This window comes from Parasteatoda tepidariorum, chromosome 1, assembly GCF_043381705.1.
Source record: "Parasteatoda tepidariorum isolate YZ-2023 chromosome 1, CAS_Ptep_4.0, whole genome shotgun sequence".
Classification (NCBI taxonomy): domain Eukaryota; kingdom Metazoa; phylum Arthropoda; class Arachnida; order Araneae; family Theridiidae; genus Parasteatoda; species Parasteatoda tepidariorum.
The window spans coordinates 86795163-86820205 of record NC_092204.1 but is presented as its reverse complement, the minus strand read 5'-3'; the positions used below and the strand labels follow the sequence as shown (position 1 = coordinate 86820205).

General features: G+C 31.1%; 1 protein-coding gene across 4 annotated transcripts in view; it reads left to right on the top strand.

Annotated features, from left to right (window-relative positions):
• Positions 1-25043, top strand: part of LOC107436326 (liprin protein kazrin) — a 142984-nt gene that overhangs the window by 74871 nt on the left and 43070 nt on the right. For all 4 annotated transcript variants that reach the window (XM_016047991.4, XM_016047990.4, XM_043050027.2 and 1 more), the window contains exon 3: positions 10394-10597. In XM_016047991.4, coding sequence (XP_015903477.1) covers positions 10394-10597 — 204 coding nt within the window. The remainder of the gene's footprint in view (positions 1-10393; positions 10598-25043) is intronic.

The window sequence follows — 25043 nt, the reverse complement described above, 5'->3', positions numbered from 1 at the left end:
AAAAAACATGGATTAATTCCCTAGGTTTATTCCTCGTGGCGTGCTAACTACTCACATAATAGCCCAGTTTGTCGCTGGAGGGTTCTATCTACTGGTAACTGAACTATGCTGTCACGCCTGGTTGTTGTTTTTGTTTCTTTGCTTTCATGCTATCTAAATTGCTTTCATTAGGTTAGGATTTTTCGAGCCATTTCCTCTTTCTGGCTCATCTCCAAACGTTGTATCACATTCCTTACCCACGGAATAAAAATCTATGGGAGTTGGAGGAAAAAGAGAGAAAAAAAAACTGGATAACATATCCTTTTTTTTCCCTCCTCCGATTTATTTACTGGAGACAGAATTTGGAATTGTGTATGGTAGTACCTGCCTTTACTTAAAAGCAAGTGAAGCGCTGTGATTGATGTTTACTGTTACTTGTAAAAAGTTTTGCTCTCCTGGGAAGGACAACATCTGCCTGATGAAATTCTGTAAACTTCCCCTTCCAAAGTTAGCTTTGCCATTGAATTGTTAGTTTATTTATTTTGGGAGATACGCATAGTAGTTTATTGAGTGCTGTTTTTGTTTATTTACTGTGACGGGTGCAAAAACTTTTATACAGTCTCTTTTTCTTAATTTAATAAATTATTTTTTGTATTTTTATTCAGAAGTGTTGGTTTTTTCTCTCCATTTTCTCTCATCACAAAAGCACAGCAAATGTTCTTATTCCCGACACAATTACAGCTATAATAAAATAATAACCACGATGAAGCTTTGAATAATTTTTAAAACTAGTTAGTTTAATTAAAAATAAGTAGGAAGAAAAAAAAATACTACAAATGGAAAATACAAAATTTAAGAAAAATTCAATATTACATAAGCATGTTTTGGCAATTTTGGAGTCCTCCCTTCCCAACAGAAATAAGCAAATTATAACCCATCCCCCATGCTTATGCGAGAAAGTAGCAATCCTTCGTTTTTTTTTTACTTTTATTATTATTATTTTTTTTTAATTTTTCATTTTTTTGTTTTTATTTTGACTTTTATTATAATAATCTAATTTTAAGATGAAGTTCAATTAAAGTTGTAGTTACAAAAAACAAATATTTCATTTTATAAAATTTTGTGTACAATATTCTGAAAACAGGAATATTTTATCGTGTTTTCATTCTATAGTCAGAAATATCGATCTCTGAAGCTCTTGGAAGAAATTTTTTTCTCACTTTTTTTCCCGAATTTAATTTCAAATTCTGAGTGTAATTTTTTGCTAAATTTTTTTTCCTGCATTTTTTAAAAAGATTTGAATATAAGGGGAGTTTAATGTCTTATGCAAGCATTGATCATCTTGCCTCTTATCAACAAAAATAAGCAATCCCCTCTCCCGTTAAGTGTTCACGTAATCTAGGAACAAACCTTTTTATAGCGTCATTTTTGATTCTTACAGCAAATAGCTATAAAAAAAGGCAGATTTTTTATTATAATTTAGATTTTTTTCCAGTTAACAAACAAACAAACGCATCACGTTCTAATTTGATATGGCAGAAAATCAATTTCATCGATATTTTATTCTACTTGAAAGGAAATCAGAATTTAACGACCTTCACTGAAAAAATTCTTTTTTTGATAACTCATTACTTTCTTTCAATTAAAACGCAATCCTAAAGTCATTACTTTCTTCTTCACATCTGCAGATAAATTATTGACTGACAGCAAGCATAATAGATTTTTCATATACAACTCTGAAATAGATAAAATATCAATTTCTGGAAATTGAGGACTCATTCATTTCGATGATTGATTGGATAGCTCATCATACAATTTTTGTGTGATTCAAATGGCATTGACTTTTAGTGATTTTTTTTAATCTAAAGTAAAGTAACTCCTGATGAATATATGATTTAATTTGTACATATTTCCATCAATATCTGTGCGTTTCTTTTATTTTGTAGTGATTGATTATGATTTTACATAAACTTTTTTGCCCTTTTTTTTCCTTTCAAGATTGAATAGATTCAAAATATCTATTACGATTTACTTGCTTCTAGCCGTGGTGGCTCAGGGATAGAGCGCCCTTCTTCCAATGAGGGGACTTAAAATCGCTTCACAGCGGTGGCTCACCGGTGCAAATTCCGCACACGGCTTGCACCGACCACAATGCTGACGTGAAATATCCTCAGTGGTAGACGGATCATGGGTTAGAGTCCCTTGCCATCAGGCCAACCGTGAGAAGTTCTCGTGGTCTTCCTCTCCACGTAGCGCGAATGCGGGTTAGCTCCATCAAAAAGTCCTCCACAAAGGCAAATTTCTCCCAATACTCGATTCAGGAGTTCCCTTGTCTTCTGGATTGGGTTCAAAATTACAAGGCTACGGAGTTGAACATTATAAGTCGTAAACCCATAAAATTGGGTCGGCTGTTCAACGACGGTTTTAAAATGAAATAAAATATATTATTTGCTATATTGTTCGAAAAAGGCAAGCTCTTTTACCAATAATTGGTATGGCAGGTATACAACACCATAGCACGGCTTACGGTTAAAATTTCGACAGCTATTTCATAAGGGATCATAAACAAATCTAAACAATTCCTTAGTAACCAAGTTTTTATTTCTATTAAGAGAAAAATTTCAATAAGAAGACACTACATCATCAGAAACAATTTGGTAAAAAATAAGATTAAGACACGGTAATTTTAAGTCGCTACTTCTAAAATAAATTAAACTTGTTCTTTTCCCCCAGTTATTTCTCTACTGCTTGTAATATTATAACGTTATTGCTATATAACTGATAAGAGAACGATAGTTTTTGTAACATTTCCTAAGACATTATCAAGCCTTGTTCGTAAAAAAAAAGGCAAATAATAAAGCTGGCAAATAAAAGTTTTAATTCCAAGGGGGAGAAAAAGGTTCTAAGGTATTACAAGGCAGAAAAAAAAATAGAGTTGGAGTTTTTTACCCTAAGGTGATTCCCAAGGAAAAAAACTCAATTAATTACTTAAACTTAATTTTCTTTTCAAATAAGTTTCAATAGGCTATTTTTTTCTTTTTAAGGAATAGAAGATGAAGCTATTGAAGTGTAATGCTCGAAATAATATATTTATATATACATGCATTTTTCTTTCTTTTTTTGTTATTTCGACGCCAAATCTAAATTTTTCCTTTTGTTTTGTAAAATATAATTGCAGTTTTTTAAATATTTTCATTTATACACATGAAAATTAGAAACCTTTTAAATCTAGTAATTATTTTGTAAAATTTTTCCGGAATAAATCAAATTTGTTTCAGGAACAGAGAATCATTATTTTACTAAATGATCGTATAACTGAGATAAAATTATTCAATTCATTCCCAAAATAAGCGAGAATGTAGATCCGAGAGTACGTATTTCTTTGGAAATGATTTGATGTTTATGCCCGGGTAATAAATATATTAACCACGATAGGATGGCACTAAAGTTTATTTGCTGGATAAAAGTAACACGTAATCTGATAAATATTTTTTCGTTTACCCTTATCTGGTCTGAATTGATCTTAATATAGTCTATGTGCAAACAAATGATATTCCATCACTTCGTTCAGTTTTATGTAATAACACTTTAATGATCTGCATAGGGGTGTGCGATCTAAATTATGAAAAATACGTGTAAATTTTTCAAATAACATTAGTGTGAAATAAAAAGAAATACTAATTTCATTTTGATTAAAAATTTAATTTTGTTGATTAAGTCGCAATTAATTTTTAGTTTTGTGAAGTGAAAAATACACGTATTCAAATCAGATTGATACGAAAAAGCAGGAATTTTATAGTTGTAGGCAACAGTGTTTTATTTTCTGAATAATTATTGAGCAAATGTATTTTTTATCTCCTCACTGAAGCTATCTTGAATTTTGGAAAGCAAACAAAATAATTTTCGTATTTTTATCTAAATGCCTGTTTAAATTTCACCATGAATAGCCCCCACCAAACTGCCCAGGGTGTGTGGTGGGTAGAGCACTTACCACAATTCGGCCGGTGTTCGATTTCCCTTGCTAAAGCAGGATGTTTGATCTGATTGAAATTTTCTCCTAGTTGTTCGTAATTCTCACCAATGTTGCGTTCATGCCCGGCTAGGTGGCGTGGTTTAGAAGCCGGATAATTACTACTCTTCAATTCAAAATATGGTGTAGGGCCAGTATTGCGAATGAGGCAGTTTTTCTTCGGATCATAGTTAACCACTTGAACTGACAAGAAATTCCCAGAGGAGCCTACAAAAACAGTCGGTTGCAACTCACTTAAAGGTGTTAAGTAATCATTGCCTTATCTCATCTTGCACGGAAGATCTTTTTCTTCCCTGTGATGATTGCCTACCCACGTGAACGGCACGTTGTTGGCAATTTTGTGGCTTAAGCCTCTTTACGTGTGTCGTACGTCTTTACAGTGCAAACAGTGGTTACAGAATACTAGAAGCTCTGGCACAGCGTTAACAACCAAACTAACATTTTATTGGATTAATTTCTAACAACATAGAAAAAAGCACAATTATACCAGGAAAATAAATATACGATCGTTTCGGTATTATAATGAAGCACATTAAGTGTCGAAATACAGAATGGGTGAGATACAAAGAGATGCTGCAGAATTTTTCAAAAAAGTATTAACAAGGGAAAAGGAATTGATCAAAAGAGTAACTGTTGATAAATGTCCAAACTTTTGTCTTGTTTCTCCACCCTAATGATCAGTCCTTTTTTTTTTCCTTTGTAACCTGTTTAAAATCTCTCACGCATCTCTGTGTTTATTTGTTAATTTTTATTTTATTTTGTGTTGCTTCATTGAAGAAGGTGCTTCATTATTATACCGATAAGATAATACGTCAGTACAATATTTGTGCTTTTTTTTTTTCAATTTATTTTTAAACTTTATTAGCTTTCCTAATGCATTGTATCGAATATTAAGTCTACGATACCAACATAACTCAGTGATCCTACTTTTACGTCTATTTGACTTTCTGGTTATTTAGTGGTATTTTAGTGGTTTATAACTTCGTTTGGTTTCGCTATGACGAGTACTTAATAATTTTTGTGTTTGCCGCAATATACCCACTTTCGGCTCTACATTCAGCCACCAATCAGCATATATCTAACTATTTCAGTCTTGAATGTTATGCTATACGAAATGTTTACTTTTTTTATTGGGCAAAACAAATCACGTGGTTAAGCTTGGGTATATGTATTGTCACGCTGAATCAATTTTTGGATAAGATTTAATTGGATACCTGCAAGCGATGTTGCGCGTGTGTATTGAATCCGATTGGCTGACCCATGCGTGACGTCAGTCACTTGTAGAATCCAAACGCTATCAAAAACACTAATCAACCAATAAACCTTAAATTACATATTGCTAAAATGTTTTTTCTTCGATATTTCCAAAACTTTTTAAATCCGGTCAAGCATAGAACTATCAATCAATTAAACTAAAAGATTGGCAATCTCCGTACATTTTAAATGCTCCTATAAGTGAAAGAAGTAAACAAAATGTACGTTTCCAACTTAAATGTATAATTAATTTTATCATTCAAATATTTACTTCAGTGAATAACAGAACTCAGGACTTTTTTTCCCCTGATGTTTTCCTACAGAAAATATTCTCATAAAATTCAATTCTAAGAGCTCGATAAAGTGCACACAATGCAGGCGCAGTTAAAGAGACGTTATTAATCTTTTCAGAAATTCCTTCTAGAAGATAGCGGGATTAAGCGCCAACAAATGGTGCCTAATTACTTCGAATGATGAATTTATTCGAGAGCACCCCGGTGCCTCCGTTTCATACGATAATTAATCCTTTTAAATTCTGGTAAAATGTTTCAACTCGATAAAGATACCTCGAGAAGTACGAAATAATTACTGGCTAGCGAATTTTTAAGACTAATTGCGTAGAAAGAACTTCATTCCCATTTTGCGGATAAATTTTAATTGGTAGCGTGGGTGAAATATTTTTTTAGTGCTATTTTATTTGTTGCTTCACATTTTCAATAGGATTTATTTAGTTAGTAGTGATGAATTACTTTGCCCATACTGATGGTATGAGTGAGGGTGTGTACACAGAATGAAAAGTTTTTTTTTAAAAAAAACTTTATTGAACAAAATTTTGACGATAACATGTTTTTTGTATACGGTGAGTTGCGTCTAATTCGGTTTTCAGTAGGGATCTCATCTCATATAATTCCCTTTTTCAATTGCATAGAGTAAAGTACAGTGTATCTAGCCAAATATAAAGTTAAATTTAACTTTTTTTTAAATTTTTATATTTTTAATATATTAACTTTAGCGCATTTTCACAAAAATACTTCTTCATAAAAATAATTTTTAAAAACTATAAGCTATATACCAGCTGTATGAATACAAAAGCTCGTGAATATGGTGTATTTATTCTTCGTACGTTAAGTTTTTTTTTGTATTATTTGTTTGACATGTAATGAGAAAAGTTTTTTTTCTCCATTGAACAAATGTAGAAATTTTGCTTGGAATTCAACATTAACTTACAGCAACTAATATTATTAACCACAATTATTTATTGGTTACATTTCCCTGCAATAACATCACACAACAAACACCACGAACTTTTGAAAACTCTTGATACCTATCTAAAAGCATAACATTAGAACCTAGAAAGGAAAGCAAGTCGTGAATTAATTATTTGAAAACTTTACACTGTATTATGACCATTGCGGTGCAATGCATAGAAAATCATTTTGATGTGCAAAAACGAAAAAAAGAATATGCGTTAAAATAATATGACGGTCCAGTTTTTAATTAACAAATAAATAGAAGCTGAAACTGTGGAAAATTAAATGGGAAAACTATTAATTACTGTGTTGTACCATAAAAATACAAACCCTTCGATTCAGCATTTTTATTGAATATATTTTTCATACTTTTTTTCAATATTTTGTATTAGTTTAGGTTAAAATAAGTGAAAAATTTTACATTTAACGTTATAATAATTTATGAAGTACAGCATAAAACACCGATGTCTTTTTCTGTGTCAAAGGTAAATTCTTCCAAAGACTGCTCACTTTCAAGCAATTATTTTTCAACATATGCAGTTATTTAAATATAAGAGAAGCAGCTATAAATCATGGAAATTTCTTTTATTTGCAAAGCCAATTATTGATAAATTTTTAGATAAGAATGAAAAAAAATTTCAAACTACTTTCTTATGGATTTTTGTTTTAGTGCAAATATAATTCCGATAATCTAATATATCTTTTTAGTAACCATTACAGTTTTTTATAATTAAAATTATTTTTAAATATTATTACTTTTATATATTATTATTTTTATATATTATTTATTATTAAAAATATAAATGTATTTTTGCTTGTAATTAGAGCGTCAGAAAAATCTTTAATAAAAGGGACACCATTTGCCTCAAAGGGTTAGGAAATAAAAGTTTTTATAATTATTGATTTTATTTATTTAGTTATACCTTTATATCACACAGTAAGTAACATAACGCTGTAAGCTTGTAATGTTACCGACAAAGTTTGAAATATTTTTTTGCTTAAAATCTATTTCGAAGGAAAAGTCATAGAAAATAATCATTTTATGACTAATACTTCTTTAAAACCACATTGCATTCTTTTTTTTTATCTCATCATTATTTATGCACCATTGGTTTCAAATGCTAAAATGTTTATTTCTTTAATATGCGAAAATATTTGTTTTTTTCCCAGGAAATCTTTTTTTTTTCCAACACTACATTCAATTTCCTAATTGGAGAAATTGAGTTTATTGTCGTAAAGAACTTCAATTTTTTTTTACAAAACTTATGGTTTTGAAGGTAAATGTATCTGTCACAATGAATTCCTACAGTTAAAATGCTTGCTGTAGGAACAATAAATGTACATTTTTATTGCTTTTAAACTAAATGGATAATTTATTTCTTTAAGATCTTCTCTATAAGATTAAATGAGATTTTTTTTAATAAAATGCATGAAGAAAATTTAAAACGCATTAAATGTGTATTTTATAGTTTAAAACTATTCAACTTTTCACTTCTCTCTAAGCAAACATATTTTTGAAAGGTCAATTTTCTTCAGAAAACGCGGATTTTACGATCCTGAAATACTTAAGTGATCATTGATCCTTTTGTTTTTGTGTCAGACCCAGTTTGTAACACTATTTTCTGCTGTTACCTTGAACATGTAATGCCATTTGTTTTTGTTTTTTAAGTACATATTGCAGTGTTTTGTTGCTACAAGCACATACTATCGATTGCTTTACGTCACCTTGAGTGCTCATTGCTTTTTCTTAAACTTGAGTTCGTATTGTCGTTTGTTTTTGTAACCTTGAGTACTTCTGATATTTAAGTTACTTGAGTTTGTTTTCTTCAGTGTGTATTATTGTTTCTTTTTGCCCCTTTGCGTACTTATTATCGTTTATTTTTGTCAGCGTGAGTACGTATTTTTTTTTCGCTACCTAGAGTTTGTATTGTTTGTTTTTGTTACCTTGAGTAGTTTGTCTTAGCTCAATTAAATTTCAGATTCAGCAAAGATTTCTTTTTCGTAAAAATGTTATCCTTACTTTTTTTTGAATAAGTTTTCTTTAAATATTAATATATTTTCAACTTAGCGGCTGAGTTAAATTCACTGGATTTATAAAGCTGTATATGCAATTATTATATTCATTATTTCGCTATTTTTTTCATTGTAAATCTTAGATTTTTAATTATTTTTTTAAACTTTGCAATTAAAAACTCAGTAGGATATAGTGTTTCATCCATTTTCATATGCTTCTTTAATTAACTATTTCACTAAAAGCTCTTCATTTTCGAATTAAAACGTTTGATAGTGAAAGTATTACCCATAAAATCATTAAAAACTGTCGCAATTAAACTAATAGTTTCTCTAAAATAAAGGTTTATTTGAAAGAGATACCTAACACCTAGTATCTAAACTACAGTAATTCTTTTCATTTCTGCACCGTTACCCATTGTATTTAATCCATTCTAAGTAATTGTATCAAAGACTTGCGTGCAATTCTACAGGTCGGCGATGGTTTCTATGGTAACTAAACTTGGGAACAATCCTCTGAGAAAATTTTAATTAAAAGCAACTCAAGAGAGCCGCCTGTTGTTCTGAAATGCACAGGAATCCTCTTTCTAAAGCAACTCTTTAAAAGAATGAAAAGAAACAATAGAGGAAGTGTGTGCATTTTGAATTAGCAGAAATACTTTGCCACTATTCAGCGTCAATCTCAAGATTAAATGGTTGTACTATCTTTGTAATGGGAATATTTTGGCACAATAAACCGCAATGGGTGTTAGGCTGTATGACTTTGCAAAAAACAGAAAAATATTATGATAATTTTTTTAATTATGTTTTTTTTCTCCATATATGGATTTTTCAAAAGTAACATTTGACTACGCTTGAGAATTTAATTAACGATTTAATGAAGATTAAAAGAAAACAAAAGGAATAGGTTTGGAAAGAATTGTGCTTAAACTTCAGCCTTTTTTTTTATTTTTTGAGGTGAGTAATCTTTTTTTTTTGCCAAAGGTAGGATCTGAATCAATATATTATGGCCTTAATTGCAATATTTCATAAAATGTTTAGTCGTTGGGAAATTACCTTTCTTTCTTTGAGCGGATCAGGGCAATGTGCCTATAAACTACACTTTTACCCTAGATGTCATCGAACTGTACCTCTGTGTTGTTTCCGACTAGGCACTTTACAAGTTTATGGGATTTCCACTAGATAACAACACAATACTTGGAAACATTTGATTGTCTTCAGGAAAAGTGTGGTGTTTTCCCCCAAACAGCTTCAATTGAATAATTTGTAAATGTGGCTTATCATTATATTGCTTCAAGCCCTTTATTTACAGCTATATGTTAAGAATGCCTTTAAAAATTGAAGTCTAAAAAACTATGCATATTAACATATTAGAAGTCATCAGATACCGTTTCTTACATTTCATTAAGAAGAGCAAAGCAGATATTAAAATCATAAAAAATTATTTTGTCTTGTGAGACTGGAATGCATTCGCCTTTTGCTCAGAATCCTCTTTAAACTTCATTCTCACATCGCCCGAAAAATTTTATTTTAAAAAAGGGGGGTCACAACAGGAAAACCTTTTTTTTAATCTTTATTTCTCACTTAAATATTATTTGAGACCCCTAATGTGCAAATAATATGCAAAATATGCTACACTAATATGTGTTAATATCTGTTGAATCCGTATTGCGGAGAATATATTCACTTACTGACTTTTAAACCAATTGTACTAACTGTTTCAACTCTTTCTGAACTGCAACAGTTTTGATGATTTGGAGCGCAATGTACCGACTCTGTGTTTCAAAACTCGCCCGTTTCTAAGACAAACTGAATGGATGTTTAAGTTCGAAGTGCAGATGCAAATAAATAATATTCACTTTCATTTTAGGTACTTCCAAGTCATCTCAGGAAGAGGGTCCAACTAATTTGGCTTCAGAATTAGATTCACTGAAGATCAAGAACAGCGCCCTTCTCAGGGATCTCGAGGAAGTGATGGAATCGAGAGATGATAAAGCGAAGGAAAATGCTGTCATGTCTGCCAAATTAGAACAAATAGAGAAGGAATTAAAACATGCCAAAGAAGCTCTTTCCGGTAAATAATACTCTTTCCTCCTTTTTAAGAGCACCTTCTTGTTAGCATTTGCATCAGTTTTATGCAAATGTTTTTAAAATACAGGATCTTCCGTAATTACCACCCTGAATGTATATTTTTAGAATCCTTGACAAAAAGAATGTATACACACTAGATCGCAAATTAATATTTGCAAATGTCAAAAATGCTACGAAAATCTTTCGAATTACTACTGAGAAAGGCGGAATCAAAAATATCAAAATCAGTTTGATTTTCTGATAAAAATTAAACACGTCTTTAATAATCACCTTTTAACTCTTCTCTGTTTCTTTTGGCAATCAAACAGGCTTTATGTTTTCAATGCTGCCTTCCTTGGCAGTGATTTGAAGGATTAAAATGCAGTGTAATTTGTGATTTATTGCATCTTTATTTCCTACTTGATTAAATATTAATTTATCACCTCTTATCACTTCATTTTTGACAAAGATTTCAGAAATATATATTTAGGACGGTTAATATACAACACCCTGTTTCTTAGAGTAGCTCCAAGGCTATCTAATTCGGCTTCTAGTAATTCTAAGGCTAGATATTCAGTCCAAACCTTATTTTAGCATTAACACCCTTATTTGGCCTCTCTGTTTCTATATATTCTCAATAAATAATGTTCAATATTGGATCATCATATCACGCTAAATTTTTGCATCTTCAATAAGGTGTTAAATTGAGCTATATTTTCGTTTATGAGGAACCGTGCTATGGTGTAATCTAGTTATGTAATGGTTAATTTGCACGATACTATGGTACACACCAACGTATTAAAGGAATGTGAATAACTTCATGATTTGACGAGCTTTTAGCCCAAATTTATTCGGATTCGAACTTTTTGTCTGAATCATGTTTTTTTTTATAATGATCACAAAATACTTACTTGTATCAGTTATGAACGATCATTGATTTTCACACTGCTGCAACAAATTTTTATAAACGAACAATGATTGATTCTCACATGTATCAGTTATAAGCGTTATTTAAAAATAACTCTTTCATTTAAAAAAAAAAAAAACTTTTAAAGCAAGTGAAGAGTTAGTGTCCAAACTTTTACTGTGCCTTGGACCTTTCTTCCCTTCCAAATCTTCTGGTCAAACAACTGCTTTTTTCTTCTTTTTAACGCGGGAGGATTTTTTCTTTAGACATCTGGGCAGATTGTTAGGCTGAGAGATTTTGTCAGTTTCCATCACCCTCTTTTCGAAGCTGAAGCAGAAGGAAAGACTGTAAGAGGAGCACCCCTGACATTTAAGTTTTTGTGACAGCAAACTGGCGTTCAATATAATATTCTACTTATATCGAACTGTCAAGATTTGCTCAGATCATTCCTTTATTTACGTTCGAATTTATAAAATTCAAAAGAATGGATTTTTCTCCAAAATCGAACGATTTGAATAACGTAATCTTTTGGGAATTGTTTACTGTATAATTTTCTCGTGAATGGGTGTTTTATTTGTTTTGTTTTTTTGTTGTTGTAGTGTTTCAATAGAGCTTACAGTACCGTTTTATTTAAAAGTATATCACTAAACATGTTTTTTTTCTTCTTCCTTTTGCAATGACCTAATGAATAAATGATGAATACTATCATTTTTAATTCGTTTACTTAAGTTTCATTCAGTCAACTAACTGTTTTGCGCAGAAAATTATTATTATTTATTTTTTATACAAATTAATTGTAATTAAATTGATAATGGTAAATTTTAATATTTGTAATGTGAAAAGTTTGAAATTTCTCATTAAAAAAAACAGTGGGTCGTGGAGTTTGACGCCGCAATTTTTAAAGTTGCTGGTGGCAATGTGGCCAGCATTGCACTACGAACGAAGATAGATGGGCTTCAAGCTGCCGCCGCGGATTGAACCCCAGTCCTTTTTTATAACCTGCGTTTAACAGTTGACCCGATTCTGTGTTTACTATCAATGTGCAACTGAGTAGCCTTGTAATTTTGAACCCAACCCAAAAGACAATGATACTCCTTGATCAAGTATTTGGACAAACTAGCTTTCGTGGAAAACTTTTTTGATGGAACAATGAATGGACCTACAATTGCGTTACATAAAGAAGAAAGCTACGTGAACCTCCCATGGTTGGCCCGACGGAGAGGGAATTCTAACCCATGACCCGTCCTCCAATGAGGACGTTAGCACTGTATACAGTGCGAGCCCGGTGTAGAATTCGTATGAACCAACAACAGCTGGAATTCGAACCTGGAGCACCTTATTGGGATATGAACGTTCTATCCCAAGAGTCACCGCGGTTCCACAATAACCCCAGTCCTTCTCAATAACCGCCCTTAAACCATCGAGATCGAAACCTATATTTATCTTAAAATTTCTAATTCATTCTATTTATGCAAGGCTTTGCCTTTTCCAACTTACTAGTTAATATTAACCTTGATCCTTAATTTTTTTAGAGTAGATAAAGATTAAATACACTTACATTCTAAACGTTTATTTCTATGGAATCTCATCCTTATCGAAGATTCGTCTGGAAAAATTAAGTGTTGTCTTATTATCTCTAATTTGTCGTTTTCTTACCAAATATTAAGACTATTAATCTCCGTCCAAGGAACAAGCAAATTGACCTCAATTAACCCTATAAACCATTGTTTATCGCGTCTATCAACGGCACTTATTTGTTAGAAACATAATTTTTTTCCTACTCTAAATTCAACGAGGCTAGAATGATCACAAAGCGACAAGGTTAGAAGCGTCGTAAAAATATGTCGGACATGTTTGTAGATTAACAAGGAGTGATGATGTCGGTTGTTATTCTGTTTGATTCATGAAGTGTTTATTTCATCTTTCATGAATTCTTTCGCATTATTTTATATATTATTGTGGTTAAAAAGAAGTATTTTTTTGCAGGTAAATTTAAAGGGAAATCAAATAATGCTAACTTCAATTCAGGTTTTGATTGACTTCAATGTATTTTATTGGAGAGGGTACTGGAATATGAGTTAGCATATTTTTTTGGAGAGATTTAAAGTTCTATATTGTTTTAAGGCAGTTTGCACTGCCAAAACGTTTAAATTTTTATATGTGTATTTCTTTAAGAAATTAATATCTTTAATTTGTTCCAAGTATTTTTTTCCTGAGAAACGTACTTTTCAAAAAATGCTTCGTGGGATAGCTCAAAACAATTTTTCTTTAATGTTAGAACAATTTAAAAACTACAATGACAGTTCCTTGCCAAATCAGTGACTTGCGACGTTCTCCGTCACAACTGGACCACTTCTTCAAGTTGAGAGAGAACATATAGATTCTGATTAACGTTCTAATTTTTAATGCATTTTCTTCAAAATATTCTCAAAAACATAGACAGTGTGTTAATCATATTTAATGTATGAAATATATAAAAAAAGATTTCAATAATGATTTAAAATAATAAAAGGAGCACAGAGTAGCCTATTCGTGTCTGGTGCCAGTAGACCTTTTTTAGGGACGCTTCTCAAAAGGTACTTAAAGTTAACAGGAATAGTTTTGAAATAACTCTAGCCGTAGCTGTAAGTATCAAGAACGCTCAAGCGTATCACTTGAAGAAAGAAAGTTTTAATCTTTACTGATTGTTTTATTATAATATTCATATTACTTTCTTGTAAAGCGTAGTTCTTTAAACCAGTTTCTTCTTTTTTAATTTTCGACTTATGAACAGAAGTATGACAGCCACTCATAAAATCACTAGGTCAAATCAGTCGCTTTTTATAATCAAATCTGCAAAAATGGCATCATTACAACATCAAAACCTACTGAAACCATACTTTTGAAACCATACTAATCATTGTTGCCGTTTTTGTAAAATCAAATTTTTGTCTGAACTCGTATCAAAAAATAAATAACTTTGCTTTTGTCTGAATAATTTTAGACCATATAAATAACAAATTTCACTTTGACCTTACGAACAAAAATAATGAAGTTACAGGTGTGGATTTCACTTCCTAGGGCAGTGTTTCCCAAAGTGTGGTACGCGTACCCCCAGGGGTACGGGAACTGTAGCGGGAGTACGCGTTCTTTTGCAAAATATCTTGCAACAAACGAAAATTTCAAAAATTTTATTTAAAAACAAAGCTAGTCATGAAAATTTACGATTATGTATTTTTCTATTGGCTATTTTTTGCAGACATAACAACTAATACTTAGTGATGTCAACAACCAGTTGTGGTTTTTAACTTCATTCTCCATTCTAAATAAGCATATTTTTAAAAAAATACATTAATTACAAATTATTTAGAAAGGGTACACGAAAGTCACAAGTTTGAGAAACATGTCCTAGGGGAATTGAAGGTTGAAAATTAAAAAATTATGAAACAGGGATCGTAAAGGAATACAAATAAAAACTGTTTAAACTTCAATAAGTTAAATCAATATTCAACAGATGTCAGAAAAGCGCTTGATGTTTAAAATAAACTAAGGCGAAGAAAAAAGAAATAAAAAAAGTTACCAGATATTGTAAATTTTTTAACCAAATCTTTAATTTTTAATTTTGTTAATCAGACAAATATGCAATATTTTATGACGCTGAAGTAAAAAATGCAGCTCATGTTTTTTTTAAATTTCAAATTTAGATTCCTTAAAAAATAAAATGTAAATAAAATTATCACTGTAGTTTTTTAGTGTATTGGTTAAGTTTAAATTGTGAAACATTTTTCCCCTAAGTGTAGATGTTGTGGTTTTAAAATCAGCTTCCTGATAAAATCAAATGTTCTCAGAACGGAGATTATTTAAATAGAGGGAGGGCATTTTGCAACTAATAGTTTTAAGAATTGAACGTTAAAAAGACTCGAGCGTTTAAAAAAATTAAGGTTTTAAACTTTGCACTGTCATAGTTTTAATTTACTTTCTTGTGAACTGTAATTATTTAAACCAGTTTTCACTTTTTAATCATATCCTACTTTCCTGCATAAAATGGATTCTTAACTTTTCTGTTTTAATCATAAATGTTCCATTGTTCTAAGATTCTGTTTCACATAATAATTTTCCAACTGCACGTAAAAATGAGTATTAAACGTCTACATCTTTATTATTAAGCTATAATTAGTTCGTGCATTTAAATGAATTCTGACAAAAGTTGTCAATTATGATGCGATTTGCCTTTTAAAAGAACAAACCGAAGGGAAAAAACGTTATTTCGGATTTCTCTTTTTATATATAGTTTTCCCTTTATTGTTTTATATATATTTTTATTCTTCTACTTTTTATGTTAAGTTTATATGCTTTTTATTACGAATTATATTTTCTAAGCATTCTTTCTACCCATTTCACTACTTGTTTTTTGTTCTAAACTACTGTACTGGTGTACTTTTTTTAAAATAAATTAAAATTGTCATTTTCTTAAAATGTTTAAGTGCTTTGAAAATCGTGATGAAAAAATTATATAAAAAATTATCCAACTACCTTTTACATTAATTCATCCCTTTTATGTAAATACACTTTAGGATAAATACACATTCAATAAGCTTTTTCAAATAAGATTGAGAAAGCTTATTCAAAATGGGACACTCTTCTCAACAAATAAATATATATATATATANTTTTTGCGTATATGTGTGTGTGTGTGTGTGTGTGTGTCTTTTTCGAACCCCACATTTGAGAAAAGTATTTTATCAAAGCAAACATCAAGTATTAGTTGGATTCCGGCCAACTAAGCTTATTGTTGATGGAATAACACGGCACTACGAGTTATTTTTTGTCTGAAAGCTTTTTTTTATAAAATAAATTCTTGAAGAAATATCAGTCCATTGAAATATGAAACAGTCTTACAAGTTTTTTTTTATTTGTTTGTTATTTTTATTTTTTTTGAAGACAGAAGAAAATTCTTCAACAGCTATAAAAACGCGAAAGTAAAGCAATACCATGCTTGATGTAATTTATCTGCGCGCTTTTTTACTATCGTTCTGTTTGTTTATAGAAACTTAAAATTGCTTTTGTCGATTGAGTTATCAAATATGCATCAATATTTTTCCTCGGGATGTTTTTTGATATCCGGTTATGTTCCGCCTTTGTTGATTCTTGCAAAAACACTCTACGTTGTCTGTTGCTTCAGCGCGACACGTGCAAGTTACGGTTATGTCCCAGGAGAAGGAAATTGATTTAGACATATTGATTTTCATGCGAAAATCACATTTAAGAAAGTACATCGATGCATTCTTGTATACAATTTTATTTCATATTTTTCTCTTATGTTAACGTAAAAGATTTTTCTTATGTTAACAACGATTCCCAAATGGTATTCTGTAGAACCTTGGGGCTTCGTTGAAAGGTCACAGGAGCTCCGAAATTTAAATTTTTTAAATCAGTAATAATATTTGAAGCTTTTAATTGTATTTACATCAAAAAGTAAACCATAATTTCGTTGATATTTTCGTAAATTTAATGAAATTATTTAAGTAAAATGCCAATAAAAAAGAATTGCAACAGTATTTCATGTCAAACTTTTCAATTCAAAATGAAAGGGTCGAATAAATGCCCGGTCATTTCCATGCATCGCAATATCGTCTCCATCAAAAAGTCCTCCACGAAGGCAAATTTCTCCCAATATTCGATCCAGGAGTTCCCTTGTCTTCTAGTTTGGGTTCAAAATTACAAGGCTACGGAGCTAAACATTAGTAGTCGTAAACCCGTAAAATTGGGTCGGCTGTTCAACGACGGTTATAAAATAAAATAGCTACTGTGCAGCCATACAGCTGCTAATAAATTTCCAAAAGCTTGTAACACATTTTAATTAAAGTTCCTTTTATTTTTCAAAACGAAAATTTGCTCTAACAGTCAAATTGATTACCATACAATAAAGTAACACACCTTTTTCCTTCTGTTGCGCCAAAGAATTAAGAGCCATAAAAACATAAAAAATTATCGCGTTTTTTTGTTTTGTTTTAATTAAGTTACAGTAAGAATATTTTTTTTTTTTAATACGCAGTTCTCTTAACGATGAAGTGCAATTATTTTAATGTATTTTCTTAAGAGTTTCTTATTATAAAATTGCTTTTATGTGCATGCTTTCTGAAGGAATGAATTATTTAAGATATTTGGACAAGTTATGAGCATTTTGCGTGTGCTCCAGATGAGTTTTCTGATTTGTTCCTGATTCGATCAAAAAGTACCGTCTTTAACAAATTTGTAATTACTAAGTAATTTGTAAATTAAGTTTTCATGTATGAATTGAAACAACTTTACTATGAACATCTATTTAATGATAATATAGAATTTTTTTAATAAGCGTCTGCTTTTACAGCTGTTTTTACAATTTTCATTAAATTCAAATAGATTCAAATAGAAAATTATTAAAACTTATTTATTTTTTTATTTATTTATCAATCAGTTCAATTATCAATATGTATGTAGTTGTTTTTTAAATTTTCCTTACATTTAAAAACATTCAAAGATTTATTCCAAACTTTATCATTTTTATTTATTTATTTGTATCAAACTAAGCATTCGCCGTTGTCCTGATATTTCCTGATAAAAATATTTTGTCCTCTTTTATTCTTCTTTTTGGATTTTTTTCCGAATATTCCCGATTTTTGTGTATTCAGAACATTCCCTTTTCTGCGAATACAAATGCATATCTTAAAATAATTAGTTTGATTCAATTCGAAATTAATTCAAAAAATGTGAATTTTTGATCCAACACTTCTTTTTAATTCAATTAATAACACTAGTAAAACTCGCTAATTTTCATAGTTAAAACATAGAGGCCGTCCATGAATTATATACTTGGTTCTGGCATTTTACCTTACTCGTTGTGTTCATTATTTTAAAAAATGTTTGAAACTTCGTTTTTTTGTTTTTTTGTTTTTTGAAAACTAGTCTTAATTAATAATTTTGCAATTCCAATTTTTTTGATAATGATTTCAGAGTCATACGATCATTTGTAATCCTCAATGAATGCAGCAACAAATCTTTTATGTTGGAGTTATATAGTTTCACAATTTTTGATTCGCCTTTTTTATCTGATCTTAAAAAAATTATCGTTTCCAATCAACGTAACCAGTAATCATACCATAGTATTTTTAAATGGTGAATTGAGGGATTATTCTCAATATTACTTGAAAAATGTTAAGAAACTAAACTCAAAGCTTTATTTTATGTCCTATCGACAATTGTTATTTACAAATAATCATTCTTTTTCAACAAGGAAATGTAAACATTGTGTTGTAGACAGGCATCTTCTTGAGTATGAAAACACTAACACCGAATTTGTTAATCTGTAATTAATTCTGTGTTTCGACACGTTATCGCACCAAAACGATCGTGCATCTATTTACTTCCCATTATTTGTTTGCTCTAATTTCAAGCTGTTCAAACTTAAATCGTTGTTTTTATTTAAAGATTTTTATTTACCTTTACGTGGGCTTTTTCTTAATTTTCTGTTCTCATTCATCTATCTTCTTTCTTTTAGTTTTGCACTGTTGTTTCTAGTACCGCTTGAGTTCAGTGGGTGGTTCAGGGAATTGAGCGCTCGCCTCCCAATGAGGTGGCACATATTCGAATTCCAGTGATGGCTGGTCGATAGAAATTCTGCACCCGATTCACACCGACCACCGTGCTTACTCAAAAAATACTCATTGGTAGACGAGTCAGTGGTTAATCCTCTTGCTGTCAGGCTAATCATTAGAAGTTTTCATGGTTTTCCCCTCCATGTAATGCAAATGCGATTTAGTTCCATCAAAAAGTCCTCCACGAAGGCTAATTTCTACCAATACTTGATTTAGGTTGATTTAATTGGTTTGATATAAGAGTTTCCTTATCTTCTGGATAGAGTTTAAAATTACAAGGCTACAGTTGTTATTGTTTTTATTTTATTTTATAACCGTTGAACAGCCGACCCAATTTTTTGGGTTTACGACTCCTAATGTTCAACTCCGTGGCCTTGTAATTTTGAACCCAATTCAGAAGACAAGGCAACTCCTGGATCAACTCCTGGATTGAGAAGAAATTTGCCTTCGTCGAGGACTTTTAACCCTCGTTAGCGTTACATGGAGAGGGAAACCACGAAAACCTCCCACGGTTATCGTGACTACAAAGGAACTCTAACCCATGATCCGTCTACCACTGAGGATATTTTAAGTCAGTACTGTGGCCAGTGCAAGCCGGATGAGGATGTTGTTGTTGTAGTTTATTTACGTCGCACTGGAGCTGCACAATGGACTATTGGCGATGATCTAAGAAACATCCCTAAGGATGATCCGAAGACATTCCATCACAGTTTTGATCCTCTGCAGAGGGGATGGCACCCCCACTTCGGTAGCCTGACTGCTCGCGAAGTCGAGCTTCAGGAGTACAGAGTTGAACATCAATAATCGTTAACTCAGAATTGGGTAGGCGATTCAACGCCAGTTATTAAATAAAATAAAATAATATTTTATTTTATTTTTTATTTAATTTTATATTTCATTTTTAAGTACCTTGAGTACGTCTGTTGAGTGCTTGGCGCAGTGTAGCTGCTATCTATTTTTGTTCCCTTTTAACTCTACAATCATTTTAATCCATTTCCATTCAAATAAGCAAAATATTATAGCAAAAAAATCATAAGATTTAATTTTTCTTCTAAGATAAAAATAACATTTCATAGAAACTTAATGATTCCATGAAGCTGTTTCAAATATAAATGAATCACGATACTGACACTAAATTTACCTAATTATAAATGACTAGTTTGAAATTCGAATCTTTAATTACTTACTCGTAACTTTATTTGTAGGTGAGATAAAAACATAATAAAGATAATTATCTTATTTTATAGTATTTTTATTTATTTATTAAAGTCAAGCAGAGCATTTGCTCGTTACACTACGTATTACATTTTCGGAAATTTTTGTGATTATTGAGCCATATTATGGTTTGAATTTGCTGTAACTTAAATATGGGGCTAACTTGAACCATATTATCGTACTTCTCAAACTTTAATACACGAAATTATAGTTCAGTGTAACAACTTATTAAGTTGGTAGCAAACAAAATTTCGAAGAATGTAGGACTATAGACTATTTATACGACTTTTCAAAAAATGTAAGTATTTATTTCTATTCAAAAATTGAATACTGATCCAATAAAGCATTCTTTGATAAAAAAAAAACTGCTTTAATGTAAAAATAGTTAATTGCAGTACATAAATATTATCCGAACGTTGATGTATCTTTTCACACAAATGTACTATGTTTATTAACAATGTTGTGATAAGAAAGAAAAATTAAATAGGTTTGAGCTTTTAACATTGTACATTAAAATGAAAAAGGGTGAAGCCGTAAAGGTGGGTAACTTGTAATTGGATTGTCTTTTCGGTTAATCTTATTAGTATTTTTTTACTTGAGATAATTTCATCACCTAATTGGATTTTCTGTAGTAATATCAAATCAATAAAATGATCCAATTCGTTTCCTTCGCGCTTTAATTTAGTTATTCCAAAAATAGATCTTGTCGAGTTATTTGTATATTCTTAACTTAATATCATTTAGCCTGTATTTTGGGGACTATTAAAAGTAGTTTCGGTCTTTCGTACACCGAGGAAATGCACTAGAATATGTAAAATATGTTAAATTAAACAAAACAAATGTAATAGAAAATTCGGTTGTCCGATTTGAGGGAATAAAATCTTGTTATATTTTATCATGCACCACAGCCCAAAAATATGAAATTCTAGGACTACAATTAAATGTATACATCTCTTGAAAAATAAACTGTACAACTAAAATCGTAGTTCGATAACGTCTTTAAAAAAATCAATGCATAATTTTTAGTAAAAAAAAATTAGCAAATTTTAATCTTCTATAACATTTTTTAAGTAATAATTTTTAAGTTAATAACTACTCGTTGAGCATTGTACCAAGGGATAGCAACATTTTATTGTTTTGCACTGCATTACTTTGAGCCGATTCTGTTCTAGTCGAGCTCATTGTAGGTAGTCTTGTTATTTTAATGCAAATGCTAATGCGGTAAATACTGTAACCCGGGTGAAGCATTCCTTTGTTTTTTGAGTCGTGATTAGCATCACATGGCTACGATGCTGACTCGTTAAAGTGTTTTTTTTTTTTAATTCCTTGAGTCGTTATCAACATCACATGGCTACGATGGTGACTGGTTGTACCTTTGTTCTTTGAGTCGTGATCATCATCACATGGCTACGATGCTGACTCCTTGAAGTGTTCCTTAATTCATTAAGTCGTTATCGACATCATATGGCTACGATGCTGACTCGTTAAAGTGTTTTTTTTTTTAATTCCTTGAGTCGTTATCAACATCACATGGTTACGATGGTGACTGGTTGTACCTTTGTTCTTTGAGTCGTGATTAGCATCACATGGCTACGATGCTGACTCGTTAAAGTGTTTTTTTTTAATTCCTTGAGTCGCTATCAACATCACATGGTTACGATAGTGACTGGTTGTACCTTTGTTCTTTGAGTCGTGATTAGCATCACATGGCTACGATGCTGACTCGTTAAAGTGTTTTTTTTTAATTCCTTGAGTCGCTATCAACATCACATGGTTACGATAGTGACTGGTTGTACCTTTGTTCTTTGAGTCGTGATTAGCATCACATGGCTACGATGCTGACTCGTTAAAGTGTTTTTTTTTTAATTCCTTGAGTCGTTATCAACATCACATGGTTACGATGGTGACTGGTTGTACCTTTGTTCTTTGAGTCGTGATTAGCATCACATGGCTACGATGCTGACTCGTTAAAGTGTTTTTTTTTTAATTCCTTGAGTCGTTATCAACATCACATGGTTACGATGGTGACTGGTTGTACCTTTGTTCTTTGAGTCGTGATTAGCATCACATGGCTACGATGCTGACTCCTTGAAGTGTTTTTTTTTAATTCCTTGAGTCGCTATCAACATCACATGGTTACGATAGTGACTGGTTGTACCTTTGTTCTTTGAGTCGTGATTAGCATCACATGGCTACGATGCTGACTCGTTAAAGTGTTTTTTTTTAATTCCTTGAGTCGCTATCAACATCACATGGTTACGATAGTGACTGGTTGTACCTTTGTTCTTTGAGTCGTGATTAGCATCACATGGCTACGATGCTGACTCGTTAAAGTGTTTTTTTTTTAATTCCTTGAGTCGTTATCAACATCACATGGTTACGATGGTGGCTGGTTGTACCTTTGTTCTTTGAGTCGTGATTAGCATCACATGGCTATGATGCTGACTCGTTAAAGTGTTTTTTTTTAATTCCTTGAGTCGTTATCAACATCACATGGTTACGTTGGTGACTGGTTGTACCTTTGTTTTTTGAGTCGTGATTAGCATCACATGGCTACGATGCTGACTCGTTAAAGGGTTTTTTTTAATTCCTTGAGTCGTTATCAACATCACATGGTTACGATGGTGACTGGTTGTACCTTTGTTCTTTGAGTTGTGATCATCATCACACAGCTACGATACGATGCTGACTCGCTGAAGTGTTTTTTTTATTCCTTGAGTCGTTATCAACATCACATGGTTACGATGGTGACTGGTTGTATCTTTGTTCTCTGAGTCGTGATTAGCATCACATGGCTACGATGCTGACTCCTTGAAGTGTTTTTTTTAATTCTTTGAGTCGTTATCAACATCACATGGCTACGATGGTGACTGGTTGTACCTTTGTTCTTTGAGTCGTGATCATCATCACATGGCTACGATGCTTACTCCTTGAAGTGTTCCTTAATTCTTTAAGTCGTTATCGACATCATACGGCTACGATGCTGACTGGTTGAAGTGTCCCTTATTTCTTTGAGTCGTGATCAAAATCACATGGTTACGATGGTGACTGAAGTGTCTCTTTGCTCCTTGAGACGTTATTAAAATTACGTGGTAATGAAGATGATTAATTGAAGTGTTTTTTGTTCTTTGAATCGTGGCTAAAATTATGGTTATAAAGGTGAAAATTAATAGCGTAGTGCCGTTATACTTTTGACGATGGTTAAATGATTTTACTGACAATTATCGGCGATATAATACCAATGATATTATGATAATGCTATGCGATATATAAGTGTAGGTATATGTGCTCTAAATAACAATGTAACTAAATGAATAGAGGTAACTTTTTATACGAAATAACTCTTTAAAAATACTTAGTTTTGAAAACAGGTATTGCACGTTATACTATCGTTTGCAGTAGTTTTTAGCAAACGAAAATTCTTTGAAGAATATTTCGTTTAACGTTTCATTTCAATCTTTTCATGAAGCTCTTGTATTTTATTTTAATCTTTCTTTAGCATTCCTCATAAAGCGATAAAAATATATTTCTGTAACCCTTTTTGAAACTATGTGATGAAGCTTCAAATTTATGTTGCAATAAAAGTAGTTTCTTTTCGAACTCTAGGGAACAAAAAAAAAAGGGTGAAAGGAGCGTTTATCAAACGTAATCTTCCATTTTCTCTTCTTTTTTTTCGAGTTTTAAAAGAGTGGTAGTATGATATTTGAGCTTGTTCATATCTACTTTATGAGACGCGAAAACCACCTAAAGAACTTTCCCTGTATCATCAATTTTAGTATAATCGGCTTCAATTTCAATCAAAAATAAAAGAAAGCTGACATGTTATCGATGAAGAGATTTAAAAACACTTTTCCTAACATTTTTCTTTCAGTTTAAAATTTTCACAAAATTTTAGTAATTTTAACTAATTAACCCTACTGGGATTACTAATCTAGTAACATAATATAATTATGAAAGTTTTTTTACCCGTTATTAAAGTTATTAAAGCAGCTTAATTTGCAAAATTCAGCTAATTTCCTCTGTTTTTATGGGCATTGGTAATTCTATCTATGCACACTCATTTTCCCCATCAATTTTTGCGAATATATTAATTAATTCTGGGAAAATATAGCTTTTTATTCGTTTAAAATCGTTTATGTATGAGTATATGAATTCTGCACTAATTTCAATGAAAAACAAGATTTTTTAATCAGTAATTCTTTATAATTATTAAGAAGATAATAAAATTCGCTCTATTAAGAAAGTGACTAGAAATCGGTTTTCTTAAACCAACATCACAAACATGCGAATGCTTATTGCAATATTTTTGTACATGTTTATTCATTCATTCATTCATTCATTCATTCATTCATTCCTTTTTTTTTTTGTTGTTGTCCTGCCCCCTACTCTACGCAAACCTATAAATAGGATTATGCGTTTCTTCCTTATGACATTCTTACAAAAATTGCGCTGTGTAGAAAACAAAAACCCGAACACCCTGAATATCTTTTGACCTAATGATCTGATTTTCAATTACTAGCATTTAATGGTTTAATAACGTAATCTTAAATGTGCTAAATAAAGTAGTGAAGAAGATATTTTAAGTCTAGAGAAAGACGATATTTCTTAAATCAAGCGCACAAAGAAAGTATTTTTTCTCTGAATAAATATACCAGTTATTCGACGGATTTGAACTTTTGACTATATATATTTATATATATATATATATATATATA